General features: G+C 42.2%; 1 protein-coding gene across 1 annotated transcript; it reads left to right on the forward strand.

Moving 5' to 3' along the window:
- The first annotated feature begins 7,715 nt into the window (after positions 1-7,715).
- On the forward strand, positions 7,716-21,360 carry Ccdc181 (coiled-coil domain containing 181). The gene is made up of 6 exons (NM_001014131.1): positions 7,716-7,878; positions 9,931-10,074; positions 11,452-12,399; positions 16,743-16,889; positions 19,789-19,943; positions 21,026-21,360. Exons 2-6 carry the CDS (start codon positions 9,958-9,960, stop codon positions 21,186-21,188), a joined length of 1,530 nt encoding a protein of 509 aa, NP_001014153.1. The 5' UTR covers positions 7,716-7,878; positions 9,931-9,957; the 3' UTR covers positions 21,189-21,360.
- Positions 21,361-24,887: the final 3,527 nt, after the last annotated feature.

Here is a 24,887-nt window from a genome sequence, read left to right on the forward strand (position 1 = left end):
ATATAGTCCTGCAGCTGTGAGCAGAGAGATGTTTGAGTAGCTAACTCTTAGGATTGTTGCTTGAAACTGTCCTTGTAGTTGGTCCCATATAGGTGAGGAAGGCCCTTCTTGATGTACAGCAGTAGAAATAGGGAAAGATGGGTGATTTTAGGTTGGCAAATTAGCATTGTAGAATGTGCTCATATTTAAAAGTGGCTCAGGAAGCTTAAATATTTCCCTTCAAATTATACATCCTGAAGTGGAGAAGCTATGGCCTTTCTGATTCCCTCCCTGACCCTGTAAATTGGTAGTCACTTCCGTTCAATCCCGTTATGGAATGAGACAAGGGCGGAAGAATGCAGACCTGGCTCAGAGAGCAGCCCCAGAGAGGGGGAAATGCCAGGCTGGGGGAGAGTGTATGTCAAGCGATAGGCTGAGGATTTGAACATCTGCAAGAGGAGATGGGTAACTGGCAGAGAAGCAAGCAGCCCAGGGATCCAAGTCGTGTGGGGGAAGTGAGACATGCACAAACTCCCCAAATGAGTCTCACCGCTAAGCCCCGCAGTCCAGGCCAGCACCTGGAGACCAGAGCATACCGTCCTCTGGCATGGAGTGGAGTCAGTCTATCCTATGCCTACTCACTAGGGGCTCATGGCCCCTCTCGTGCTATAGACCTTTTGTCTCTCCTGCACCGTGTGGATTCTACCTTCCTTCCCAAGCAAGAGCCCTCCAGTTCAACAGCTCAGGGAGGGCAGCTCAGCTTTGGTGAGTCTAATACAGCACCAGAGATGAGTCAAAATGAGGTTTCTGAAACTTCCAAAACCCACATCCAATCTTTGAGTGAAGGAAACCTTGGGTGAATAGTGGGTGTGCACCTCTGATATTTTAAACCTGTGTAGTATGAACCCATGCATGGTACCCTCTGAAGTCATCTCTTACCAAATCGTCTTCCTTTAAAATAAGTCAGCCTGGGGTGTGGGGGATGATACGGACATTTCTAAACTGCTAAAAATCCAAAGAAGAATCATAACTAAAAAAAAATAATAATCTCTGCTAAAATATTTAAAGATCCCAAGTTTGCTCACCTGTTTAAGAGACTTACCTCTCCTCCCTCCCTTCTCTCCCAAAACCAAAGTTCACGACTTGAGTGTCAATATTCCCTCCAGAAGGACAGCAAAAACTGACAATCCTTAGATGAGCTTGGAGTACTGACTGAAATGTGGAACACACTCACAGGTCCAGCGCTTGGACCAAGAGAATCTGACAGAGACATCTTATTGTGTCTTGTGCTTACAAGATCAAGAAGCGGTGTCCAGAAACTGTTCACAGTGAGAAATTAGTCAAAAAAATCATCAAAGGGCTTAAAGGGTTTCCAGCTCTGACACTTAATTCTTGGTTGGTTTTTGGACCCCCAGTTTCTCCATACAGATAATTCCTCTGCATTTTAGGGTCATCGTTTGGAGTATAAGTCATTTCATGCTTACCCAGAGTCGTGTCTTCAAAAACAGAACAAGATACAACTGTGTTGGTGAACATGTTGATCCATGACCATAAATGACCATTTGGGAAGTTACTCAAAGGCAAAAAAGTGGCCACAAGTTCATAGCCAGCTGGTCTACACGGTAAGTTTTAGGCCCTCAGGTACAGAGTACAGGTACAGAGTAAGACCATGTCCAAAGAGAAAAAAAAAATCAAAGGAGGAGAGCAGGTACGGAGGCTATGGAGAAAAATCAACCATTAAGTCAAGGATAAAGGGCTTGGTTTTGAAATGAGAACAGGCAAGACAGCCCGAGAATGAAAAACATTTGTCTGCCAGTTTGAAATTATTTCAAGAACATGTGACTTGTTTCCACAGAAAAAGGGGGCCTCAAAGTCAGTAAGTTGAATCAGGTGATGGAGAGTGAAAAGGCCTGCTACTGTAGGTGACACAAAACTCCTTTAACAGGCTTCCTCAGTGTGGCAGATGAAGTAGTACTTCCTCAGGGATCCTATTTGCAGGAGGGACAACTTTACAGTCTTAAGTGCTTACTGTTAGTGCCTCAGAGAGCTCGGGAAAGCCTCTGGGGGAGAAATGAAAAAAAAAAAAGATGAATATGGAGGGTGGGTAGGAAAGGGCAAGGTGAAAACCAAGAGGAGAGGTGAGTTTGGAAGCAGCATTTCCAAGGTCACTAGTCAGGCCTTGTTCCTTGTCTTTGAAGCTCCTTGCTGTGCCGAAACAGAGGAAACAACAGAAAGGGGAATATGGTTCTGTCCTCTCCATCTGCCAGGGGCGACCTGAGAAACCTGTGTTTGCAAAGTAGACCAAGAAATAATTGTACAAAAGTCCAGCAGCTTATCAAAAAAAAATTCCTTCAGTCCTACATTGCAGAAATACTGACTCGCTCCTGAGTGTTTCAGATAACTAATAGCCAGATTGAGGGTATCTAATTTCAGAAATATCCAAACAATCATAATGGACACCAAGACCCTTCACTAATGCGAACAGCTTAAACCATCAAGTTTGGGCCGCAGATACAGCGGGTATCTCTTGTAAAAGAGTGATCCATCTGCTGACTCTCCAACCTCAGAGCATTTCTTTTTCTCAGACATCAGCCCTTCCTCATATTTGTTTCCCACTCATGACATATTCAGTACAAAAAATAAAAATTAAAACCAGAGACTACACTCAAGAGTAACTGCATTCTACCATAATCCAGTGCTAGATGGGCGTTAACTCTTTAGTATTTCTGTTTCCAGACAACTGTACCCTTAAATGGTTATAATTTCTCTCTGGTTAGGATTTAGGTACAGGTCTCCATTTCTCCTCATAACTGCTTCCTGGAAAGCGCTGTCTACAGTTCTCACTCTACTCGTCTTTTCCTGTCTACTGCTCCCCTGAGGCTACTACAAACGGAATTGGTTCTTGTTCTATTTGACCTGCTGGCATCATCTGTCTGACAGTTGAGCAGCTCTCCTTTCAGAAGTAAGCCTGTAAGTCTTTGCATTAGCATACATGAATCGGACCAAATGATAGGTTTCGGTGACATTTTCACACAAGCATACCATGTGCTTTATCTTGTTCACCTCCCCCACCTCCAGTATTGTTTCTTATCCCCCCTTCTTCCTCCCAAATAGGCCCCATATACTTTCATGTGTTTGTCCTCTACGTAAATCTAGATTCCACAAATGAGAGAAAACACAGAAACTGTTAGGTTTGCCGTCCAGGCTTATTCCACTACTTTGATGACCTCCAGTTCGACCCTTTTTCCCTGCAGATACTGTAATTCTGTTCCTCTCTTTGCCTGACTACAACCTCACTGGGACTATTTGCCACATTTCCTTTCCTCTCTCATCTGCCGATGGACGTCAGGCTGATTCCATATCGTGGCTGTTGTTAATAAAAGTACCAAGACAAAAATGGGTGTGTGGATATCTTTACAGTGTGCTGATGTGGCTGTGGGTTACATATGCAGAGGAGTGATAGCTCTGGACCACTTGACGCCTCTGTTTCAGACGGGTTCTGTGGTTGTTTTGTTGTTTTTGTTTTTTGTTTTGAAACTCTACACTGATTTTCACAGGTCCTAATTAGTAATTAGTAATTCTCACTAACAGTTCCTCGGGTTTTCTCCATTTTCTCCACTGAGTCCCATTTGTTTTTCTGGATAACAGCCAAACCTGCCTGGGGTAAGATGGAATGCCCATGTTCTTTTAATTTACATTTTCCTGATAATTAAAGTATTGGACCTGGTTTTTGTTTCGGTTTGTTTTATTTAAAGGGGGGCTGTATGTTTACTGCCCATTTGTATGTATGTACAATTTCTTTTGAGAATTCTCAGATTAATCTTTGCACTTTTAGAACCCTCTCCTCCGAAGATGTTTACTTTTTTAAGTTCTGTGTACATTCTGGATGTTAACACTCTTTCAGAAGAGGAGCTGACAGACCACTTGCTATCAAGCCTGATGACCAGCATTGGATCCCAGGGACCCACAATGGTGGAAGGAGAGAACCAACTCCCACAAGTCATCCTCTGAGTTACACATGCTGCACCCCACATAAATGAACAGATAAATGATGAACACATAAATAATTGTTTTTGAGGGGTTTTTTTGTTTTATTTTGTTTTGTTTTTTGTTTTTTTAGAGACAAGACTTCTCTGTGCAACTCTGACTGTCCTAGAACTAGCTCTGTTGACCTGGGTGGCCTAGAACTCAGAGATCTGCCTGCCTCTGCTGTCTGGGTGCTGAGCATGGCCACCTCCTGCCAATAAAATTCTTATTGACATAATTTACAAAGCCCCTGTCCTTTTTTGGAGACTGTCCCCTCACTTTTGTTTCCGTTGTTGTGTGACCAAACAAGCTCAGTCAGCCAACAGGGTTTGGAGGGAGGGAATGAGGATTAAAATAAGAAAGGACAATTAGACAACATAACATGACCCCAGCCAGTGCTGAAGCTGAAGAGGGTTTACTTTTTTCAGTCTGCTTTTATACCATTCTAGGTACCTGCAAAAAGTAGGGTCAGTTCTAGGTCAACGGCAAAGTGTTCAAGGAGCAAACAAAGCATAAACAAAGGTCCCATGGTGTTCACCGACCTGTCGAGGTGATCTAGATCTTGAGCCTGCTTCCTTGTCCCAGCCCAATGTCAAATTCTTGCCCATATCCTTGAAACGGCCCCCAAAGCACCCCACAGTTGTGCAGCCTTTGAATTTCAGAGCATCCCTTGCATTTCTTGCTCCTGGCTTCAGAAGCCTCTTCTGACTTCTCTCTCCACATTTCAACTATTTCCTGAATCTCCTCAAAGGTTCTTTGTTCCCTTCTGAACACCTCAATGGCGGAGAAGCCTGGGCTCTGTTTGTCTCCTCTCTTTTCACTACACTTCCCCTACCAACCCCCACACACCTTTGAGTTTTATTCTTATCTATCTGCTCCAGTGACTTGAAGACTCATAAGCTGATCTCTCCAAAAGTTTCACACGTGTTGTCTTTGCCTCTGTGAGTTCCAGAATTACCCAACTGCCTAGTTCCACCTCTGAGTCCCTCAATAACCAGGTTAGAGCCAAGTTAAAATCTGCTTTAAGTCAACCCCAATTCTTCTTACTTTTGTCCCCTACCCTGTTAAGAAATGCTATCACAATTTTTCTTGTTATCTTTCCATATCATCTTAATGCATCAGCTTGGGCGTTGTCATTACTCATTTACATGTATAACTTACTCATACGCATAAGCTGCTCATTTATATGTGCTGTCCAGGGATTGTTTAGCCTATAAGTAGGAAATGGGATACAATCTTGAAAGGTATTAATTCATTCTACTCTGCATTTCCTCTGCCCTCTCAAAGGAAGGAGAGAAAAGGAAGGGTGGCCATTGTAACACCCTTCTCTCTCTTCAAAGCATCTGGGATTCGCTGCTCTCTTATGCATCCTATCACTCACACTCACATCTTCAGCCACATTCTGGTACTATCCGGAGCCTCTCAGGGTGGCCTTCTGTAATCTTGGAACCGTTACTCTTTACATTTGGATACAAAAGATAGGATGTGCCCATTGTCAGCCGAAACACCCTAGCAGCCAAAGGCATTTATCTAAGTTTATAACGAGCTTAATAGGTTTGACAACCCAAAGAAGGGAGATGTCTGAAGGTAAACAGAAAGCCATGTCTGCTATAAAACTGCACACAGAAGAAAGGCTAACTGTAGAGGCTGGCTTAGTGACTGGCACTCACATTCAACCACGTGCACACTTATTTTCCAAAGGGGAATTGCTAGACGATAGCACTCAACTTACAAACTCAGTAATTAAAAGCACACCGTGTTTGTTGCTTTCTCAAGGGACAAACTGAAGTAGATAAATTTTGGGTTTTGTGTTTGTTTTTGCTATGGGGAATGGCTCTTAGTAAATCCTCTTCCACAGTTAAGGGTTGGTCACGGGACTCCCGATCACATATAAGTAAGCTGGAGGCTCTCAGCAAGAAATCCCTTTCATCCTCTGCCCTTCAGGGCTGGGACCTGCAAGTCAAAAGTGCTGAACAGAAGAAACAAGGGCAGAGCAAATCTAATACCATGTGGAAGTAATTACCCTGAAATACCTTTTCCCTTAGAGCGTTTGTTTTAAGAAATTTATTGCTGGCATTTGAGCTAGAAGCAGATTTGTCCCCCTGCTGTGGGTCAGAGGCAAACTTAAGTCCTCCAGTCTGGTGTGACTCACAAGGATGAATATAAAAAGGATATTTGTTTGTTCTTAATTAGGTCCATTTTTATTATAAATATATCTAGATATGAAATACTTTACTATACAATGTAATTTGATGGATTTGACATGTGATGGTTACCATTGTCAACTTGATTGGATTGAGACATGCTTAGGAAATGAGAGCACAGCTGGGGGCATGTCTGTGCGGTGTTTCTATCAGTTCTTACACGTCCTTTACTTGCTCCCCTGGTCAGTCATGGGTAGCCTATCTTCACTCCACTCATTAGAGAGAGCAGCGGACACTACATGATGTGTGTGCATATGGAGGAGTTGGTACCTTTACCTGCTAGACTTGAAATTATAAAGTGTGACATTATCCCACCATCATTCCTTCCTCGCCTGCTTGTACATCTTGAACACTCACAACACTTGTTATTCTATTGATCAGATCCTGAACTTTCTAAAATGCCCTGTTTCTGAGGTACTTTCCTCTCTCATCTTTATCAAAGCCCCACTTCCTTTATTGACCTTCGTTATCCTCGCAAAGCTTGTAAATATTACAGTTAGTTCATTTTAAAGACCTATTAGCCCTGGACACTCATTTGAACTATCGTTCAAACATTTAAATGGCTCTATGGCTAAAGGCTTATAAATGTCCCAAATTCAACCTCCACTTGAAAGGGAGCTCACAGTTTCGTAGGAATGAATGCCATGAATACTCTTGCAAGAAAATGAGAAAGACAATGTTTATCCCTAGATCGCACTGTTAGTTTCTGTGTTATGCTTGTAATTGCTAACAGGCGATGGATGGGCAGTGGGGCTAAAGGTTTCTATTTATGCTGCACCCTGTCTCGTATATTTCGAGTCAACACAACAAGTTGATACCTCTTCATGTCTAAAGTCCAGCTCATCTCCCATGATTCGTATTATTTTCCAAAAGTAAGCTCTAGAGTAAACTCTGCGAATAAATTATATCTGTCTGTCTGTCTATCCTCAATCCATCCCTTTTTTAGATGAATCTGCACCTATGTTGTACTGCTTATCCACACTTCTATTTACAACGTGTACAACGTGCGAGCTCCTTCATGGCTAGCCTATTAGCTGTCACCACTTTCTGAATGTTACCTTATTTTCCTTTTATCCCTAAAGATATTTAGGGAAGTTATAGGAAAAGCGTAGTTGCCTCTCTCAATAGGTTTGAATGCTTGAACTAAAGTTCTATTTTGTTTCATAACTCCTTTCTGTAAATAAAATGTTTACTATAATTTCTCTAATCTGAGGGTTGAAACAGCAATTAACAATTTGCTGTCTTTTAATGTTCACTTGAGGAAAATGAACACAGAGATATACTTTTATTATAAGTTATGGCAACAAATTAAAAATCTGTTCAGTGGTATACAAAATCCACAACCAAGGCAGCAGTTCTTGTCCAGGCACTAACGCCGAGTGAAAACAAAAGGGGATGTGTGGCTTCCGGGTCTTAGAAACGCTGGCCGGATGTGAAGCGCAGGTGTTCGCGGGGGTTCGTTCTGCGCCTGCGCGCGATCCTAGCTTGCTTCAATAGTGGAAAGCCCGGAAGAAGTCCGCAGAGACGCGCCGTTGCCATGGCACCCGGGTGCTGGCTGCTTCAGGAGCAGGCCCAGGGTTGTCACCGTTGCCTCGTTGTCAGAGCTTAGAAAAGGAGAAGAGAGTTCCTGCGGCCATCTCTGTGACCCCAGCCGCTGCATCTTCCACAGGCAGGAGGGGATTTAGCGGGAGAGGAGGAAGGACAGGCAGACAGGTGGCAGGAGCAGGGAGAGGATAAACGTCTGGGTGAGGTGGGAGGGAGGTGGGTGAAGCAAGCGGTCATAAGCCCCAGGATCTCCCCAGCCTGGCACAGTATCACTTCATCATGCACAAGGAGAGAGTTTTTGTCCTGTTATTTCCCTTCTCAAAGTTTAAGAAAGCGAATGGTAGCTTTAGTGGAAGAAAAGAAATCACTCCTGAAATGTTAGCTTCACACATAGCATGCTATCCATTCAGTTAGTGCTTAAGACGCTCAGTAAGAATTCAAATTTTTACCTAATTTTGTTAAATATTCCTGTCGGCGCTTGTAACAGATTGTAATTAAAAAAAAAAAATTCCACAGCACCACAGCCTTGTCGGGATGCAGCAGGAAGGATGGACCTGATAGTTTCTTAGAGCTGTGGAAATTTGCTTAACTGCTTTTTGAAATAAGTTTTTTGCTAAATGCTTATTTTATATGGAAAGACCTTCTCTTTACTGTTTATTCTTTTGTTTCTTGGTGTTCCAACAAATATCGTTTAAAAGGTTAGATATGGTAAAGGTGGAATAGAATTATCAGGTTAAGGTATTTTTAAACATTTTTTATCTGGTGAGAAAGTTATCAATAGAATGTGCATCTGTGAACATGGTTTGGACCCACATTTCTTTAGACACTCAGGGTTTTTCACACACTTAAGAGGAAGGGACTAATTTCCGTCACTGCAGTCTAACTATTGATCTGGTCCTAACTACTTACGTAGATACGATGATAAACTTGACATTCTAAATGTGTGAAACAATCACAGTAATAAAATAGAAAATGCTAAGAAATTTGGTTCATGGAAGATGCCATTTTATTCTCGTGTGTTGGCATGCGTATCACGTAGACAGTACCCTGGTGATGAAAGCCGAGGGGGTTGAATGCCCTGTGACTCATTTGAAAGGCTTAAGGGACTTGGCAACAAGAGTTTGTTTGCTCACAGTAGAACCAGTGGGAATGTTTCCTTCGGAAATTATGGAAATTCAATTACACTTCAGAGTTGATCCAACCTCATTTATTTTTCATTTACTTTACCTATGCCTTTTAAAAAACATATTTCTGTGATTTTTAATAGCTCCTAATATATCTGATATATTTTTGTTTGTTATACTGGTTCTGGTTTTGAATTTAGCATTTTAGCTTTCACATAGGTGATATTTTTTATAAGGAATAACACGTACTTACTAGAGTCATGTATGAGCTCAGAAGTATGAGCTATTTCATATTTATTGTTTACGAGCTCAGAGTTATGTTTGATATAAGACTCTGGGAAAACATTGAGGAGTTAGTCCTAGGAAAGTTTTCTTTTAGCAGCAAGGTAAAATCTTAGTTTCAGTATCTCTTCTGTGAAAAGAAAGCTAATGATGCCAAGGACTAATGAGTGTGAAAACGAGTGTGGTTTTGGGATGCCTTTTGGTTTGTAGAAAATTTTATTTTATTCTGTGTCATTCACAGTGTACCCATTTTCACTAGTAGTTCAGCAGACAGTGTATGTCTTGAAGGTGGATGCTGGTTTATCTATGGTTACCTATGTTTTTGCAAGAAGGCCTGTTTTATATAAAAGAATGTCTGGAAAGAATACAAGGAATAGTTTAGTAATGATTACTGTCCAGTTAACTGAGTCCTTATTTATCCAAATATCTAAACACTAAGTAGAATGTAGACTATCATCTGTTGAAGAAGAGTTTTACTAATTGGCAGGGGATGGAGAAAAATCCTGTTCCAAGCTCCATTTTCTTACTAACTTAGAGATTTCCTAGATTAGGGCTAGGAGGGTTGGGGACAGGTGGCAGGGTTGTTAGGACTCTCTGCTATGGAAATGTGTTGCCACCGGGTGGGGGGGGAGTGTACAAACACGTCTACTCTGAACACTTCCTGTTACACGTCTCCGTGTGGTAATCAGCTTACCTTGCAGCGTAGATCTTTGTGCCCACTCCACCTCTAAACTGGCTTAACATAGACCTTTTATCTTTTAAAACCTTAGAGCATTATTCATTGACAAGTGAAAAAAATGGATGAAGATAAAGGTATTGATTCAAAAGAGAGTGGAGAATATGAAGATGACTTTGAAAAGGACCTGGAGTGGTTGATCAATGATAAAGAGAAGAGTAATGGCAGCATGATAGAGGTACAAGTACAAATAGCATGCCTGGTAATCACGCCAATAGCACCAGGGGAATTACACCAATAGAGTGCTTGGCTCTTACATCAGGAAAGCATTTCACAGCTGTGAAGGTTTTCACTCCTGCTATCTTGTCTAAACCTCACAGCATCCTTTTATGCATATTGAACAAATACCCTTATCCTTGCCTTGGACATTGGACGGTTTAAACACTATGTCTTAATGTTTGGGTGAATGACAGGATGGGAATTAAAATGCATTTGACAAAGCTCAAATGATAATGAAATTTTAATCTAAATAACATGATTCTAAAAAGAATCATGGGTTTATATTTTTTGTTTTAGATTTATTTATTTTTATGTATATGAGTACACTGTCACTGTCTTCAGACACACCAGAGGAGGGCATCAGATCACAGTTGGTTGTGAGCCACCATGTGGTTGCTGGGAATTGAACTCAGGACCTCTGGAAGAGCAGTCAGTGCTCTTAACCACTGAGCCATCTCTCCACAGCCCCAGGTTTATACTTTTAATATAAATAAACCCTTTAAAAATAAAATCTCGCAGCTCATAGTTGAAACCTTAAGACAAAATTAACACTTCAGAGTAGTGTAGATAGGGAAAAAATAAGGGGCTGGTCTGAACTGTAATTAACCAGGATCCTGTGCGGGTAATCAGATACGGGAGGGGAAAGTCAGGGAAAATGACCCTTTCCTGGTTCCTCCGGTTACACGCACACGCACACGCACACGCACCCACACACAGTGCATAGATTCATATATAATTTGTGTGTGTTGATATTAGAGTGACTAAGCGAGGGAGTAACGAAGTGTGCCTGGGGTGTTGAGTGCAGTGACTTTAGAAGGCTAGCAAGAATAGTTATCTGGATTCCAGCGAGTGAGCAGAAAGAATTTGAGGAAACGAAGGCAGCAGGTTTTACCAACTAAACTCCACCTTGATTTGTTACTCGGTGGAGAAAAAGAAATGCAGTAGAATATTTGAAAAAATGACACCACTGAAGTTTTTCCTAAGCAGCCATGAGAAGAGAGTTTCATGTACCCAGGAAGCCCCAGCGTGAGTGGCGGAGGCAGGGGTTTCCTGGGAGGTGAAGCTGAACCCGGGCCTTGCAGCTGAAGTAGCTCAAGCAGTGAGGTGCAGGGCTGCAGTGTCAGTGACGATAATGAGGACTCACTGTTCCCTCATGCTTCTCAGAGGAGCTCAGAGAGATGGGCTAGAACGCTGTGAGTGAAGTGAGGCCAGAAGCTCCTAAGTTCCCCTGTATAAAATAAACCACACGAACACAAGAGCAATCTGTCTCACTTGTCCTCCAAGTAAATGAATAGAATTGTACTGGAGAGTAAACTCTCACGTGTTTGTTTTAAAGGTGGCTTGCAAGAAGGAAGACGATCTTGACCAGGAATTAAAAGAGAAGGAAACAGAAACAGAACTCGGCCCACAGCTCTCTGATCCAGATAAACCTCCAAAGGATGAGGCCTTGCCCAGAAGAAATGACTTCATTTCTGTCCCGAGTATTCAGCCGTTGGATCCCATATCAGACTCAGACAGTGAGAACTCCTTCCAGGACTCCAAACCAGAAAACCAGAAAGACCTGGAGGATGAAGAGGATGAGGAAGTAAGGAGATACATTATGGAGAAAATTATAGAGGCTAACAAGCTTCTACAGACTCAGGAACCTGTGAATGATAAAAGGGAGCGGAAACTGAAGTTCAAAGACAAATTAGTTGATCTGGAAGTCCCACCTTTAGAAGACAGTGACACTTGTAAAGTTCTCTTAGAAAACGAGACCAATATGTCTGGAAAACTGTCACAGTTATGTATTTCTGGTGACTTAGGCCAAGAGAGTATGCTCATGTCAGTTACTAATGGCGGCTGTGAAGAAAACGATAGGAAGATACTGGTGGAAAGAGATGGGAAGTTTGAACTTATGAACCTACAGGACATTGAGAGTCAGGGGTTCCTGCCCCCCATTAGCAGTGCTAATGGTATGGAACATGAGTCCTCACAGTTGCCCCTCAGGTCTGCCAACCTGTCTGTCGGCGGCATCAAGAAAGAAGAGCCCGAGGCAAAGATTCACATCATGACTCTCTCTCAAGCAGGAGAGCCATTGGCTCAAGTCCCTCAGCCACCAGCCAACCCCAAGAACCGTCCAAGCTCTGCTGCCAACCCAGATCTAAATAAAAAAACCAGGAGATCCAGTCACAGGATACAGTCAGCGGGTGTCTCTCCAGTGACCTCGACATACTGTCTTTCACCAAGACAGAAGGAACTCCAGAAACAGCTAGAACGAAAGCGTGAAAGGCTGAAGAGGGAGGTAAGAAGGCAGTGGGCACGTGTGTGGAAAGAAGAGTATATTTCATGTTTGATCAGTGTCACAAGACAGGAATGGTTCAAAATAACCAGGAGTTGTTGCCTCTTACTGACTTTCACGTTAAATCACTGAGGTAAATGTTGAGGGAGTGGGGAGCACTGCCATTACCTTGATCCTTTCCTGTAGACATCACAAAAGATAGCAGAACCTCTGTGTTAGACCCAGGCTGGTCTCAGACATGACAGGCACGTGAGACTTGAAAGCACACACTGAGCTAGGCGAGACACAGATTTTATTTCTGTGAAAGAGCGAAGGCACAAAGTAGGAGACAGGTAAGCTCGCAGCCCCATTGCTGTGGTGTCTATAATTTCTTGATTTCGGGGACTGCAGTTTTGGACTGAGGGTGGAGTTTGTTGAGGCCGAAGCAGCTCGGTGGTAGAATGGTGCCTAGCATGCCCGCAGCTCTTGGCTCCGTCCCCTGTTCTGGGGATTGGGGAGGAGAGGCTAATATCCATGCTGAAATTGTATAAATCCCTCCGAGATGTCAGATGATGAGGCCATTGAGGACGAGGTCAGATGCCTTGGCCAAGTTGCCGCAGGGTGATGGCAGCCTGGCTCACAACTGGTGTAGTTCAGAGTTCACTGTGCTCTGTTCTCTGACTGCTGAGACTACCTTACAGTTCTGCAGGATGGATGGAGGCAACTTCCTTCAGGTTTAGATAACTTCTTTTTGTAACAGTCACTGAATGATTAAGAGAGAACTCATTTTTGTAAATAACTGCCACTGTGCGCTTCTGATAGCAAAAATGCTGCTTTGTATAACCTGAAAACATTTCAATCAAAAATTCAAAACGCCTATAAAATTATAGTGAACTCCTCTATCAGCAGTAGGACACTCAAACTTGGTCTCTTACTCCGGTTCTTTTTTATTTTTTAAACTAAAGTATTTTATTTATTCAGCTACTGCTTTAATCTTAGTACCGTGCCGTTCTGAGGGGAGGACCCAGGCTCCTCAGGGAGTGCTCCATCAGCTCTCTGAGCTACACCCCAGCATGAGTTAACATGACTTTAAAACAAGGCATGGGCCACATTCTGTGTCTTCCACAGGTATTTCCCACATATCTCTTTCTTTTTTTTTCACTTTTCTTTATTAACTTGCGTATTTCTTATTTACATTTCGATTGTTATTCCCTTTCCCGGTTTCCAGGGCAACGTCCCCCTAACCCCTCCCCCTCCCCTTCTCTATGACTGTTCCCCTCCCCATCCTCTCCCCCATTACCGCCCTCCCCCCAACAATCATGTTCACTGGGGGTTCAGTCTTAGCAGGACCCAGGGCTTCCCCTTCCACTGGTGCTCTTACTAGGATATTCATTGCTACCTATGAGGTCAGAGTCCAGGGTCAGTCCATGTATAGTCTTTAGGTAGTGGCTTAGTCCCTGGAAGCTCTGGTTGCTTGGCATTGTTGTACATATGGGGTCTTGAGCCCCTTCAAGCTCTTCCAGTTCTTTCTCTGATTCCTTCAACGGGGGACCTATTCTCAGTTCAGTGGTTTGCTGCTGGCATTCGCCTCTGTATTTGCTGTATTCTGGCTGTGTCTCTCAGGAGCAATCTACATCCGGCTCCTGTCGGTCTGCACTTCTTTGCTTCATCCATCTTGTCTAATTGGGTGGCTGTATATGTATGGGCCACATGTGGGGCAGGCTCTGAATGGGTGTTCCTTCTGTGTCTGTTTTAATCTTTGCCTCTCTATTCCCTGCCAAGGGTATTCTTGTTCCCCTTTTAAAGAAGGAGTGAAGCATTCACATTTTGATCATCCGTCTTGAGTTTCATGTGTTCTGTGCATCTAGGGCAATTCAAGCATTTGGGCTAATAGCCACTTATCAATGAGTGCATACTATGTGTGTTTTTCTGTGATTGGGTTACCTCACTCAGGATGATATTTTCCAGTTCCCTCCATTTGCCTATGAATTTCATAAAGTCATTGTTTTTGATAGCTGAGTAATATTCCATTGTGTAGATGTACCACATTTTCTGTATCCATTCCTCTGTTGAAGGGCATCTGGATTCTTTCCAGCTTCTGGCTATTATAAATAAGGCTGCTATGAACATAGTGGAGCACGTGTCTTTGTTATATGTTGGGGCATCTTTTGGGTATATGCCCAAGAGAGGTATAGCTGGGTCCTCAGGTAGTTCAATGTCCAATTTTCTGAGGAACCTCCAGACTGATTTCCAGAATGGTTGTACCAGTCTGCAATCCCACCAACAATGGAGTATTCCTCTTTCTCCACATCCTCGCCAGCATTTGCTGTCACCTGAGTTTTTGATCTTAGCCATTCTCACTGGTGTGAGGTGAAATCTCAGGGTTGTTTTGATTTGCATTTCCCTTATGACTAAAGATGTTGAACATTTCTTTAGGTGTTTCTCAGCCATTTGGCATTCCTCAGCTGTGAATTCTTTGTTTAGCTCTGAACCCCATTTTTAATAGGGTTATTTAATAGGGTTATTAGTTTGAGTGTATCTGGTTTGATGTGGAGGTCCTTGATCCACTTGGACTTAAGCTTTGTACAGGGTGATAAGCATGGGTCGATCTGCATTCTTCTACATGTTGACCTCCAGTTGAACCAGCACCATTTGCTGAAAATGCTATCTTTCTTCCATTGGATGGTTTTGGCTCCTTTGTCAAAAATCAAGTGACCATAGGTGTGTGGGTTCATTTCTGGGTCTTCAATTCTGTTCCATTGGTCTATCTGTCTGTCTCTGTACCAATATCACGCAGTTTTTATCACTATTGTTCTGTAATACTGCATGAGTTCAGGGATAGTGATTCCGCCAGGAGTCCTTTTATTGTTGAGGATAGTTTTCACTATCCTGGGTTTTTTGTTATTCCAGATGAATTTGCAAATTGTTCTGTCTAACTCTTTGAAGAATTGGATTGGTATTTTGACAGGGATTGCATTGAATCTGTAGATCGCTTTTAGTAAAATGGCCATTTTTACTATATTAATCCTGCCAATCCATGAGCATGGGAGATCTTTCCATCTTCTGAGGTCTTCTTCAATTTCTTTCTTCAGAGGCTTGAAGTTCTTATCATACAGATCTTTCACTTGCTTGGTTAAAGTCACACTGAGGTACTTTATATTATTTGGGACTATTATGAATGTTGTTGTTTCCCTAATTTCTTTCTCGGCTTGTTTCTTTTTTGTGTAGAGGAAGGCTACTGATTTATTTGAGTTAATTTATACCCAGCCACTTTGCTGAAGGTGTTTATCAGCTTTAGTAGTTCTCTGGTGGAATTTTTGGGATCGCTTAAATATACTATCATATCATCTGCAAATAGTGATATTTTGACTTCTTCTTTTCCGATCTGTATCCCCTTGGTCTCCTTTTGTTGTCTGATTGCTCTGGCTAGAACTTCAAGAACTATATTGAATAAGTAGGGAGAGAGTGGGCAGCCTTGTCTAGTCCCTGATTTTAGTGGGATTGCTTCAAGTTTCTCTCCATTTAGTTTAATGTTAGCAACTGGTTTGCTGTATATGGCTTTTACTATGTTTAGGTATGGGCCTTGAATTCCTATTCTTTCCAGGACTTTTATCATGAAGGGGTGTTGAATTTTGTCAAATGCTTTCTCAGCATCTAATGAAATGATCATGTGGTTTTGTTCTTTCAGTTTGTTTATATAATGGATCACGTTGATGGTTTTCTGTATATTAAACCATCCCTGCATGCCTGGGATGAAGCCTACTTGATCATGGTGGATGATTGTTTTGGTGTGCTCTTGGATTCGGTTTGCCAGAATTTTATTGAGTATTTTTGCATCGATATTCATAAGGGAAATTGGTCTGAAGTTCTCTTTCTTTGTTGGGTCTTTGTGTGGTTTAGGTTTAAGAGTAATTGTGGCTTCATAGAAGGAATTTAGTGCTCCATCTGTTTCAATTTTGTCCCATGTATTTCTAAGTGAGTGAAATATTTTCCTTCATAACTACTGGACCATCATCACAACTAATTTAGCAATAATGGAAAAATGCTCAAGCAATTTAGAATACTTCTTAAAAGTGTTGTGATTTAATTAATTGGTACCAAGACTAACCTAAGGGTAGACACAGGATACACACAGTCCCAATGGCATGTAATGGACACCATGTAACTACATACTTCTCTGGCTCAACTGCTCTCCAGAACTTCCGTTTCCCTTTTAAGTTAATTGGAGGCCCCTAATGTGAAAGAAAGTGGAGCAGTTTTCATGTGGAAAGTTTTGAGGCAGGGAACCCTACTTTCAGAAGTCAAAATACATCATGTCCAGCTTGATGAATTTCCCACTAACACCCTGTTACCCCCACCCCCACTAGGAAGAACAGCGTAAGCTAGAGGAGGAGAATGAGAAGAAAAAGGAGAACGAGATGGTGTTTAAAGCATGGCTGCAGAAGAAGAGAGAGCAGGTGGTAGAAATGCGGCGAGTTCAGCGAGCGAAGCAGATCGAAGACATGAGCAGCAGAGTGAGTGAGCCTGCGCGGGGTGGGGGGAGGAGGGTACAGACGGAGTTCATCTTCTTCTTCTTTAAACATTTATTCATTTATTTTACGTATGTGAGTACACTGTCACTGTCTTCAGACACACCAGAAGAGGGCATCAGATCCCATTACAGATGGTCGTGAGCCACCATGTGGTTGCTGGGATTTGAACTCAGGACCTCTGGAAGAGCAGTTGGTGCTCTTAACCGCCGAGCCATCTCTCCAGCCCTGGATTTTTTTTTTTAAGAGTAGAATTTAAGACTTTTGAGTGTTCAAAGTAAAATTTTTGTCATGGCCAGTCATCTTCCCAAGTTCAAAACAACTTCTAGTTCCTACAACAGAATGAGTGATGTATTTGCTACAGATTAGTAACACTGTGTGTGATTTATCATCTCAGTTTGTCTTCAGATCAGTAATATCCATGCTTGTATGTGAGTACAGGTTTGTAATTGTGATATAATAACAAAGATATGAATACTGGTTGTGTCCTGAGTTCTTGGCTCAGAACTCCCCTAAAATCCTGTGTAGATCCTGGAAGAGAAGCAATGCTTAGTGGGTCGTCCTTGGTTCCAGTTGCTGACAGAGAGTACCTCATTCCTGCGGTTCCCTGAGTCGTGTGTGTCTGGTTCTAAAGGTCTAGCTCTCAGGGGGCTTCTGGATGAGAGCTGACCTGTAGACACCAAGTCATGCTCAGGACTTGGAACTTCCTGTTCCACCTCAGGAGTAGGAAGTGAGGAGAGAGAGGCTAGACTGGCTAATCCGTAGCATGAGGTGAAGCCTTCAACAGGTTCCTCAACTATGAGGTTTGAAGAGAGGGGTTTGTTAAAAGGGAGGCCAGTGTTCCCTGGCACAGACATAAGAACTTCAAGTCCCTTCTCATTTCCCTTTTCCAGTGAACTCTGCTGGAAACTCTGCATTCTTTATTCTTCATACGTGTGGTGTGTCTGCATCTGTGCCGAGTACCCAGAAAGGCCAGAGAGGGAGGAGGGGCCACCACAGTTGGCTACAGAGCTGGGGATAAGACTGGGCGATTAGATTTGGAGCGGAGGGAGAGTGAAGATCTGAAGATTGCCTATTTCTTTCATGGTCTGCATGGCTGATGGGTTCCCAGGGAATGCCTATGGGAGGTGGTGACTGAGACAAAGGCGTGAGGTAGTGATGGAGGCTGCTGTAGAAGATTCTGTGTGATCCTCTGGAAATGGGGTCAAGGAGAAAGGGAAGCATCAACAGCTGTTCTGCTACCGACCTGGGGCTGAGACTGGGGGATCTGGATTTACTGACGGAGAGGTGAGGATCTTCAGTTAGCCCTCCTGCTTCCCTGGCCAACGTGGCCACTCAGAATTGATTTTTCTCAGGACTGAAGAGGGAACTCAGGAGCCAAGAACACCAGTTGCTCTTTCAGAGAGCCTAGGTTCAGTCCTCAGCACCGGCATGTGCCTTATGATTGCTGTGACTTACAAGGTGTCTGATGCTTCGGATAGGTGCAGACACCACACACATGCACATGCCTACACACAGATGTGCACAGACACACATAACCTAAAACAATGAATAGGAATTCCTAAAAGTTACTTTTAATAAAAATTCCATGAAAGCCTAATTAGGGATTTCAAAATTATTACAAATATTATTGGTATCTTCAGGATTTATTTTGTTAGAGCAAAACTTTCAGTGTCCCAGTTGAAAAAAAACCAGGAAAGGACATAACAGGAAGTCGATCCTACAGATGGCCATGGCATATGAAAAATGATACAAACTCTAAACCAAAGAGATACTATGAAGTCACGTATCCAAAATAAATGCTCACTGTTGCTAATTAGGTGGCATTTGCTGTCTCATGCACAGGAGTACAGTTTCAACCAAAACAAGGATACTCTGCCTTATAGAAAATTCATAGAGCATGGCAGAGGATCCCAGTGGGTTTCCCAGCGCCCATGTCAGGTGACTCACAACTGCCTGTGACTAAAACTTAGGGAAGCTAATGCTTTTCTTCACAGACACCTATAAATATGTGCATGTACAGACACACACACAAATAAATGTTAAGAACTCCGGAAATACAAAATAAATGTTAACTATGGAGTGATAAATACTATATTAAAAGTATGTAAAATCATGAGTATATGTGTGCATTCAGCAATAATTATAGTTTCATTGTTTTAAATATTTATTTTATGTGTATGGGTGTTTTGTCTGCATGTCTGTCTGTTCACCACGTGTGTGCAGTGTCTGTGGAGGCCAGTAGAGGGCAGTGGATGCCATTGGGACTGGAGATACAACATGGTTATAAGCTGCCATGTAACTTGGGTCCTCAGAAAGAGTGGCCAGTGCTCTTAGCCACTGAGCCATTACTCCAGGCCCAATAACAGTTTTGAAGATGTACCTAGCAGTTAAATATCTTCTGACAGATACTGTTAACTGAAAACTTAAAATTTAAGGAAAAGCTAAATAATATAGTGAATTGCATACTCATAAACTATACTCCATGAAACTTTCAGGAACTACCTTAAAGCCCTCAACTCATTCCATTCTTTGTTTTATATGCTTGTATCTTTGGGGGGAAAGATGTGATTTGTCAAAGAGTCCAAGTTTGAAAACCAGGGCTGCTACTTTCTCCATTGATCCATTTGTACTGGGGTGGTGCTGGAGGCGGGTCTCAGCACCCTGAGCATGGCAGCTGAGGGCTCCTGAGCACCAGCCCCCCTTTTCCTCAGGAAGAGGGACGCTTCCTCACTGAAGCATAATCAGTGTTGGTGGAGGATGGGAAATGCAGGCCATGAAATCGGTGTGAAAACACTGGCTGGGGACTTGGTTCTTGTGGAGCTTCAGAAGAAGCCTTAGTTTCTCTGAATTAAACAAATCTCTCTCCCTTTTTTCTACTCAGCAAGTGAACAGAGACCCACAGCAAGCTTTTCGACTATGGCTTAAGAAAAAGCATGAGGAGCAGATGAAAGAAAGGAAGACTGAGGAGCTGAGAAAGCAAGAGGAGTGTTTGTTCTTTCTGAGAGGAACAGAGGGCCGCGAGAGGGCCTTTAGACAGTAGGTTAAAGTGGGGCCTGAAGCGGTCAGAAGCTAGCCCCACCCGCTGATCTGTTACCCCATTGATCCTGAGCAGACAGGTCCCACCCACATCAGAGCTGTAGCCTTCAGGAAGGTGGAGAGTAAGATCGGCTCCACTCATGTCCACTCCCTCCCCGCCTCCCTCTCTCCCTCCCCACCCCTCATTTTTTCCCTATCTGTATGTCAACCTTTTATTATAAAAGTAAAAGTGCAAATTTATATTTTCATCATCCAAAAATCTAATCATGACTATCAGCACTAGAACGCCTGTCTTCTAAATACTTCTTTGCAAATAGATTTATTAAAAAATTTGCATTGTGATGATATTGTTCCTAAAGTTTTATAATAGGTAATTAATTTACTTAAAGTAAAATGCAATTCAGGACCCCCAAAATATGACTTTCTGATTATTCTAATAGTTGTTTGGGTTTATTTCTGGAAAACTATATCTGTGCATATGTATGTATATCCCATATTCACATCTATACCAGATTGATGTGTATAAAGTTAGTTCTCGTGTTATTTTAACTAAGCAAAGACTCTCCCTTTATTCCCTTTTGATGCTTAGATTTCCTTTATCCCTTTAATGCTTAGGATTCTTTTGCATTTTGAGGAAGGGCCATTTTATCCACCTAGAGGCACGGGCTCTAGAGTTCCCTGCTAAGAAGTACGAGGCAGCAGTTTTGCATCTTGCTAGTGTTTTTAACTGAACTAATGTTTTACATGCTAATTTCAAGGAATAATTTATTTATAATATAGCAAATAGTTATTTGCTTAGAAAATGATTATTTTGGAAAAGGTATAGGACTTGTAACTCATGTAAGTTAGATTACTACCAAACCAAGCAAGTTTTCAGTTTTACCACAAGGCACACCTTGTGGTTTGATCCCAGGTGTAAATTGCTTTCTTTGCGTGAGCCTGGAAAATAAGCCTATTAATGTTTAGTTGATTCTTTATCGGTTGTGTTTCGACCGCATTTCATTGCAGAAATGTTGGTTTTCTGTGCTTGTGGTTGAGAAGCTCAGCATATGACACCCACTCCGATGGTACTCTTCCCACAGATGGCTCAGAAGGAAACAGATAGAGAAAATAGCAGAGCAGCAGGCTGTCAAAGAGAGAGCGCGGCAGCTCCGACTGGAAGCTCGGCGCTCCAAACAACTGCAGAGCGGCCTGTACAGTGTGCCCGAGGCCAAGGCTTTCCGCTTCACCGACCACTACAACTGAAGCCGCCTAGGAAAGACTTCGTTTGAAGCTGCTCTCACCAGAATTGTGTGTGTCGTTTCCCATGGGCCCCTGTCTTGATAATACTCCAAATTGTGGGAGTGGGATTTGCCTTTTGGTGATGCTGAATTTATGTTGTTTTCGCAGACACATAATAAATGTCTCTCACAGTGTTGAATGTGTGGCGTCATCTTGTAGTCAGTGCCTCATCAACTGTCTACCTCCAAACTACTCTGTTCACATTTCTACCCAGAAAGCCACAAGAAAGACACACATTTGCTTTTATCATTCCTATGCTCATTTAAATATTGCTACAGAGGGGACAGCAAGATGTCTGGGTAAAGGCATTTGCCACCAAGTCTGATGACTGATGACCTAAGTTCAGTCCCTGGGCTTCACATGGTAGGAAGAGAACAAGCTCCCACAAGCTGCCCTCTGACCTCAACACACAGTGGAATGCATACCCACCTTCCCACCACAAAATACAAGTAACACACACATCTTTCAGAAGAGCGTTTCATAATTCTTAAAGAATGACTTAAGTCTCTATCAAGGCTTTATCCGAAGTTTTATTTGTCAAAGTTGAATTTTAATGGTGGTGACTTAAATAGTTTAGAATAAATATCACTTGTTAGTACCATGGAAAGATAATACAGATTTTCTACACTTAATTCTATTTTGTGCATAAAAGTCCCTGATAGTTTTAGGCTTGTTTTAAAATTATTGTCAATGTTGTGTATGATACAATCCTATGACCTCTGTATGTCTAAATATATTTATATACATTTATAATATACTACATATATAAATGTGAGTTCATTCACATAAATTCTAACATGTAGTTTACAAGAATTGGAAACTGTAGAGAGAATGGTTTAGTCTTGTGTTTGATTGTTTTGTTTTGTGATATGGGGGTCTTTCTATGTAGCCGAGGTTGGAACCTAGAAGGAACTTAAGAATCCTTCTGCTTCTGCCTCAGTTCTGTTGGAATTGCTGGTGTAGACCACTATGCTCTGTACCTATCTTAACTTATAGCACTCATGTGGTCTTATATTTCATTACAATTGGTTTTGACATCCAAGTGCATATTGTGCAATACTCAGGATTGCTACATGATTTAGAAGCAAAACAACGCAGAACATGCATGGTATCCAAACACTTGACTCGTAAGTGAAGATAATCTGTGAAAAAAAAAATCGAAGACCCGCCTGTCCCCATCCGGAGTAAATGTTTTAACTTTTAAGGAAATGAAACCTTTTGTTTTAAAAGGAAATGGGGAAAATCTTATTGTTGGGTTTGGGAGCAAGAGGAAGCAGGGTATTAAAATTGGGACAGTGAAGCAAGATTTCTAAATGCTAAAGACACTGATGAATGTGCGACAGGATAGATGTAACGTGGAGAGCTGGGAAAGTAGGCAAGAAGGTAGCAGTGTCTCCAAACTTTCTCCTCTAATTTAGCTGAGGAGACCTCAGAATATAAAACATCCTACACCCACAGTCCAGCGCAGTTAGCTTATTCATGCGTTACACAGCCCCAGCTGTCTGTGGTTCCAAAATGCTTCCGTGGCTCCCGGAACCAGCCCCTTCCAATGCCTCTTGTCCTGACGCTTCCTCTGAGTAGATACTCTGTCTATAGATTTGCCTCTTCTAGACATTTCAGAGTTGTTGAAAACATGGTCTTTTATATGTGGCTTCTTCCACTTAGCTTAGGGCTTTCGAAGCTCATCCATAACATAGCACGTGTCAGTATTTAATTCCTTTTTATGGAAGAAAATACGTAACACTTGGGTGGGGTTTTGTGCACACACTCATCACCTGGACCATTTTTGCCGATGTTGCTATGAACATCGTACTTGTCCAATTATTTACGTTATCTCTTGGATGTACGCCTCTGACAGGAATGCAGTGTTCAGAATGCTTGTACAGTTTGTCAGTGTTCCCCTCAACACATGTTGTTTTACAGTTTTAGTCACTACCCCCATGTCTATGTAGTCTCACAGCTGATTTGCATGTTCCTAATAACCAGCTATGTGTGACTGTTGGCTACCTGTGAACTTTCCTGGGAGAGTTGTCTAAGTCATTCAGCTGTTTAAATTTGATTTCATTCTTTGGTTACTTACGCACTGAGAATTCCATACATAAATAGTGTCCTCTGATCACACCCACCTCCCATCTACTCCCGCTGGTGCGTCCTGAACTTCCTTCACTATATCCCCCTTCCAACTGTATGGACTCATTTATTTCTGACCAGAAAGGCAAATGGGCATCCACTAGGGGTCACTTTGTTACATTACCCACTCATTACTGAAAAAATGAATATTCTTTGGCTTTTTAAGCACCCCTTCCTGCCCTTCTCCAGACCCTGGTACCAGTATCTGTCCATTTGCATCTAACGTAGTTCATGTAACATTTATGTAAATAGCATGCCTCAAGTGTGCACTTTAGAGGTTGAATGTATCCCTTGACATACAGATGATTCTATTTACTTAACTGATATTAAGATGATATTTGACTTTTAGCAACCATGAACGAGACTGCTACAAAAACTGGTATACAAACACTACGATGGCGCCTAAGTTCTCTTGGCTATAAACCTAGAATGATGGGTCAGGCGAGATTTTTTTCTTTTGAACTTCCGGGCTATCTTCTGAAAGCTGTCATACACATCTCTTGGTGAAGCACAGCAGTCCCAGGTGTCTTTAGACTTGCCTACAGTGTCATCTTGCTTTCTGTTTATAGACACTGCTTTGTTGACAGTCATTCTACCTACATGAAGACAGGAATGATTGTCTCTGCACAGTACCGATGCGGACGGTCTCCCGACATGCTCATTTGCTGTTCATGTGACTTACACATATGTGCATGGATCTTAGGAGCTATTTAGTAATCTGCTCATTTTGCAAGTATGTCTGGCACACGTACATGTTAAGTGTGAGCTTGTGCCTGTCAAGGACAGAGGCTACTGTACTGGGTGTCTTCCTTTTTCCCTCTCCACCTTAATGTTTGAGACAGGATTTCCTACTCACCTGCTTCTGCTCCAAGTGAGCTGGCTGGGGTCACACATGTGCATGTTCTGAGTGCCGGGAGACCTGGGCTTGGGTTCCCATGTGCGGCGATGTTCTGTGGACTGAGGCGTCTCCTCAGCCTCTGCTCACTTCTAACTAGGTAGGCTTTTGGCTGTTGAATGGCAGTTCTTTGTATCTTCTGGCCATTTCTCAGATGTATAATTTATTCTTTTTCTTCTCCCATTCCTAGAGCAACTGTGTACCTCAATGCATGAATGCTTTAAATTTAAGTACTTTTTTCATTTCTTGTGCTTTTGTTATACCCAAGAAATCATAATCAAGTTCAATGTCGCGAAAATTTCTGTTTCTAAGAAGGGAGAAGGCAATGAGCCAGCATAAACAGTAAAAGCCACATGAAGACTGAAGCCAAAGTCTGTTATTCTGAAAGGACAGAGGAATAGTCACAGAGAAATAGGAACTTTATTGCCATTTAAAGATATAAAAATGGCTCAGATGAGTCAGACAAAAATAGTTTTGACACTGAAGTAGATTTTGATGTGACTGGATTTGCTTTTTGAGGATTTCTCTGCTAGGCACAGCTCCAACTCATTTGTAAAATTTGGTTTTTTTTGGGTTTTTTTTGTTTTTGATGACAAATTTTTGTGAATATTTAAAGGCAAATAAATGAGCATCTGATG

The sequence above is a fragment of the Rattus norvegicus genome, chromosome 13 (genome assembly GCF_021556685.1).
Source record: "Rattus norvegicus strain SHRSP/BbbUtx chromosome 13, alternate assembly SHRSP_T2T, whole genome shotgun sequence".
NCBI classification, from domain to species: Eukaryota; Metazoa; Chordata; class Mammalia; order Rodentia; family Muridae; genus Rattus; species Rattus norvegicus.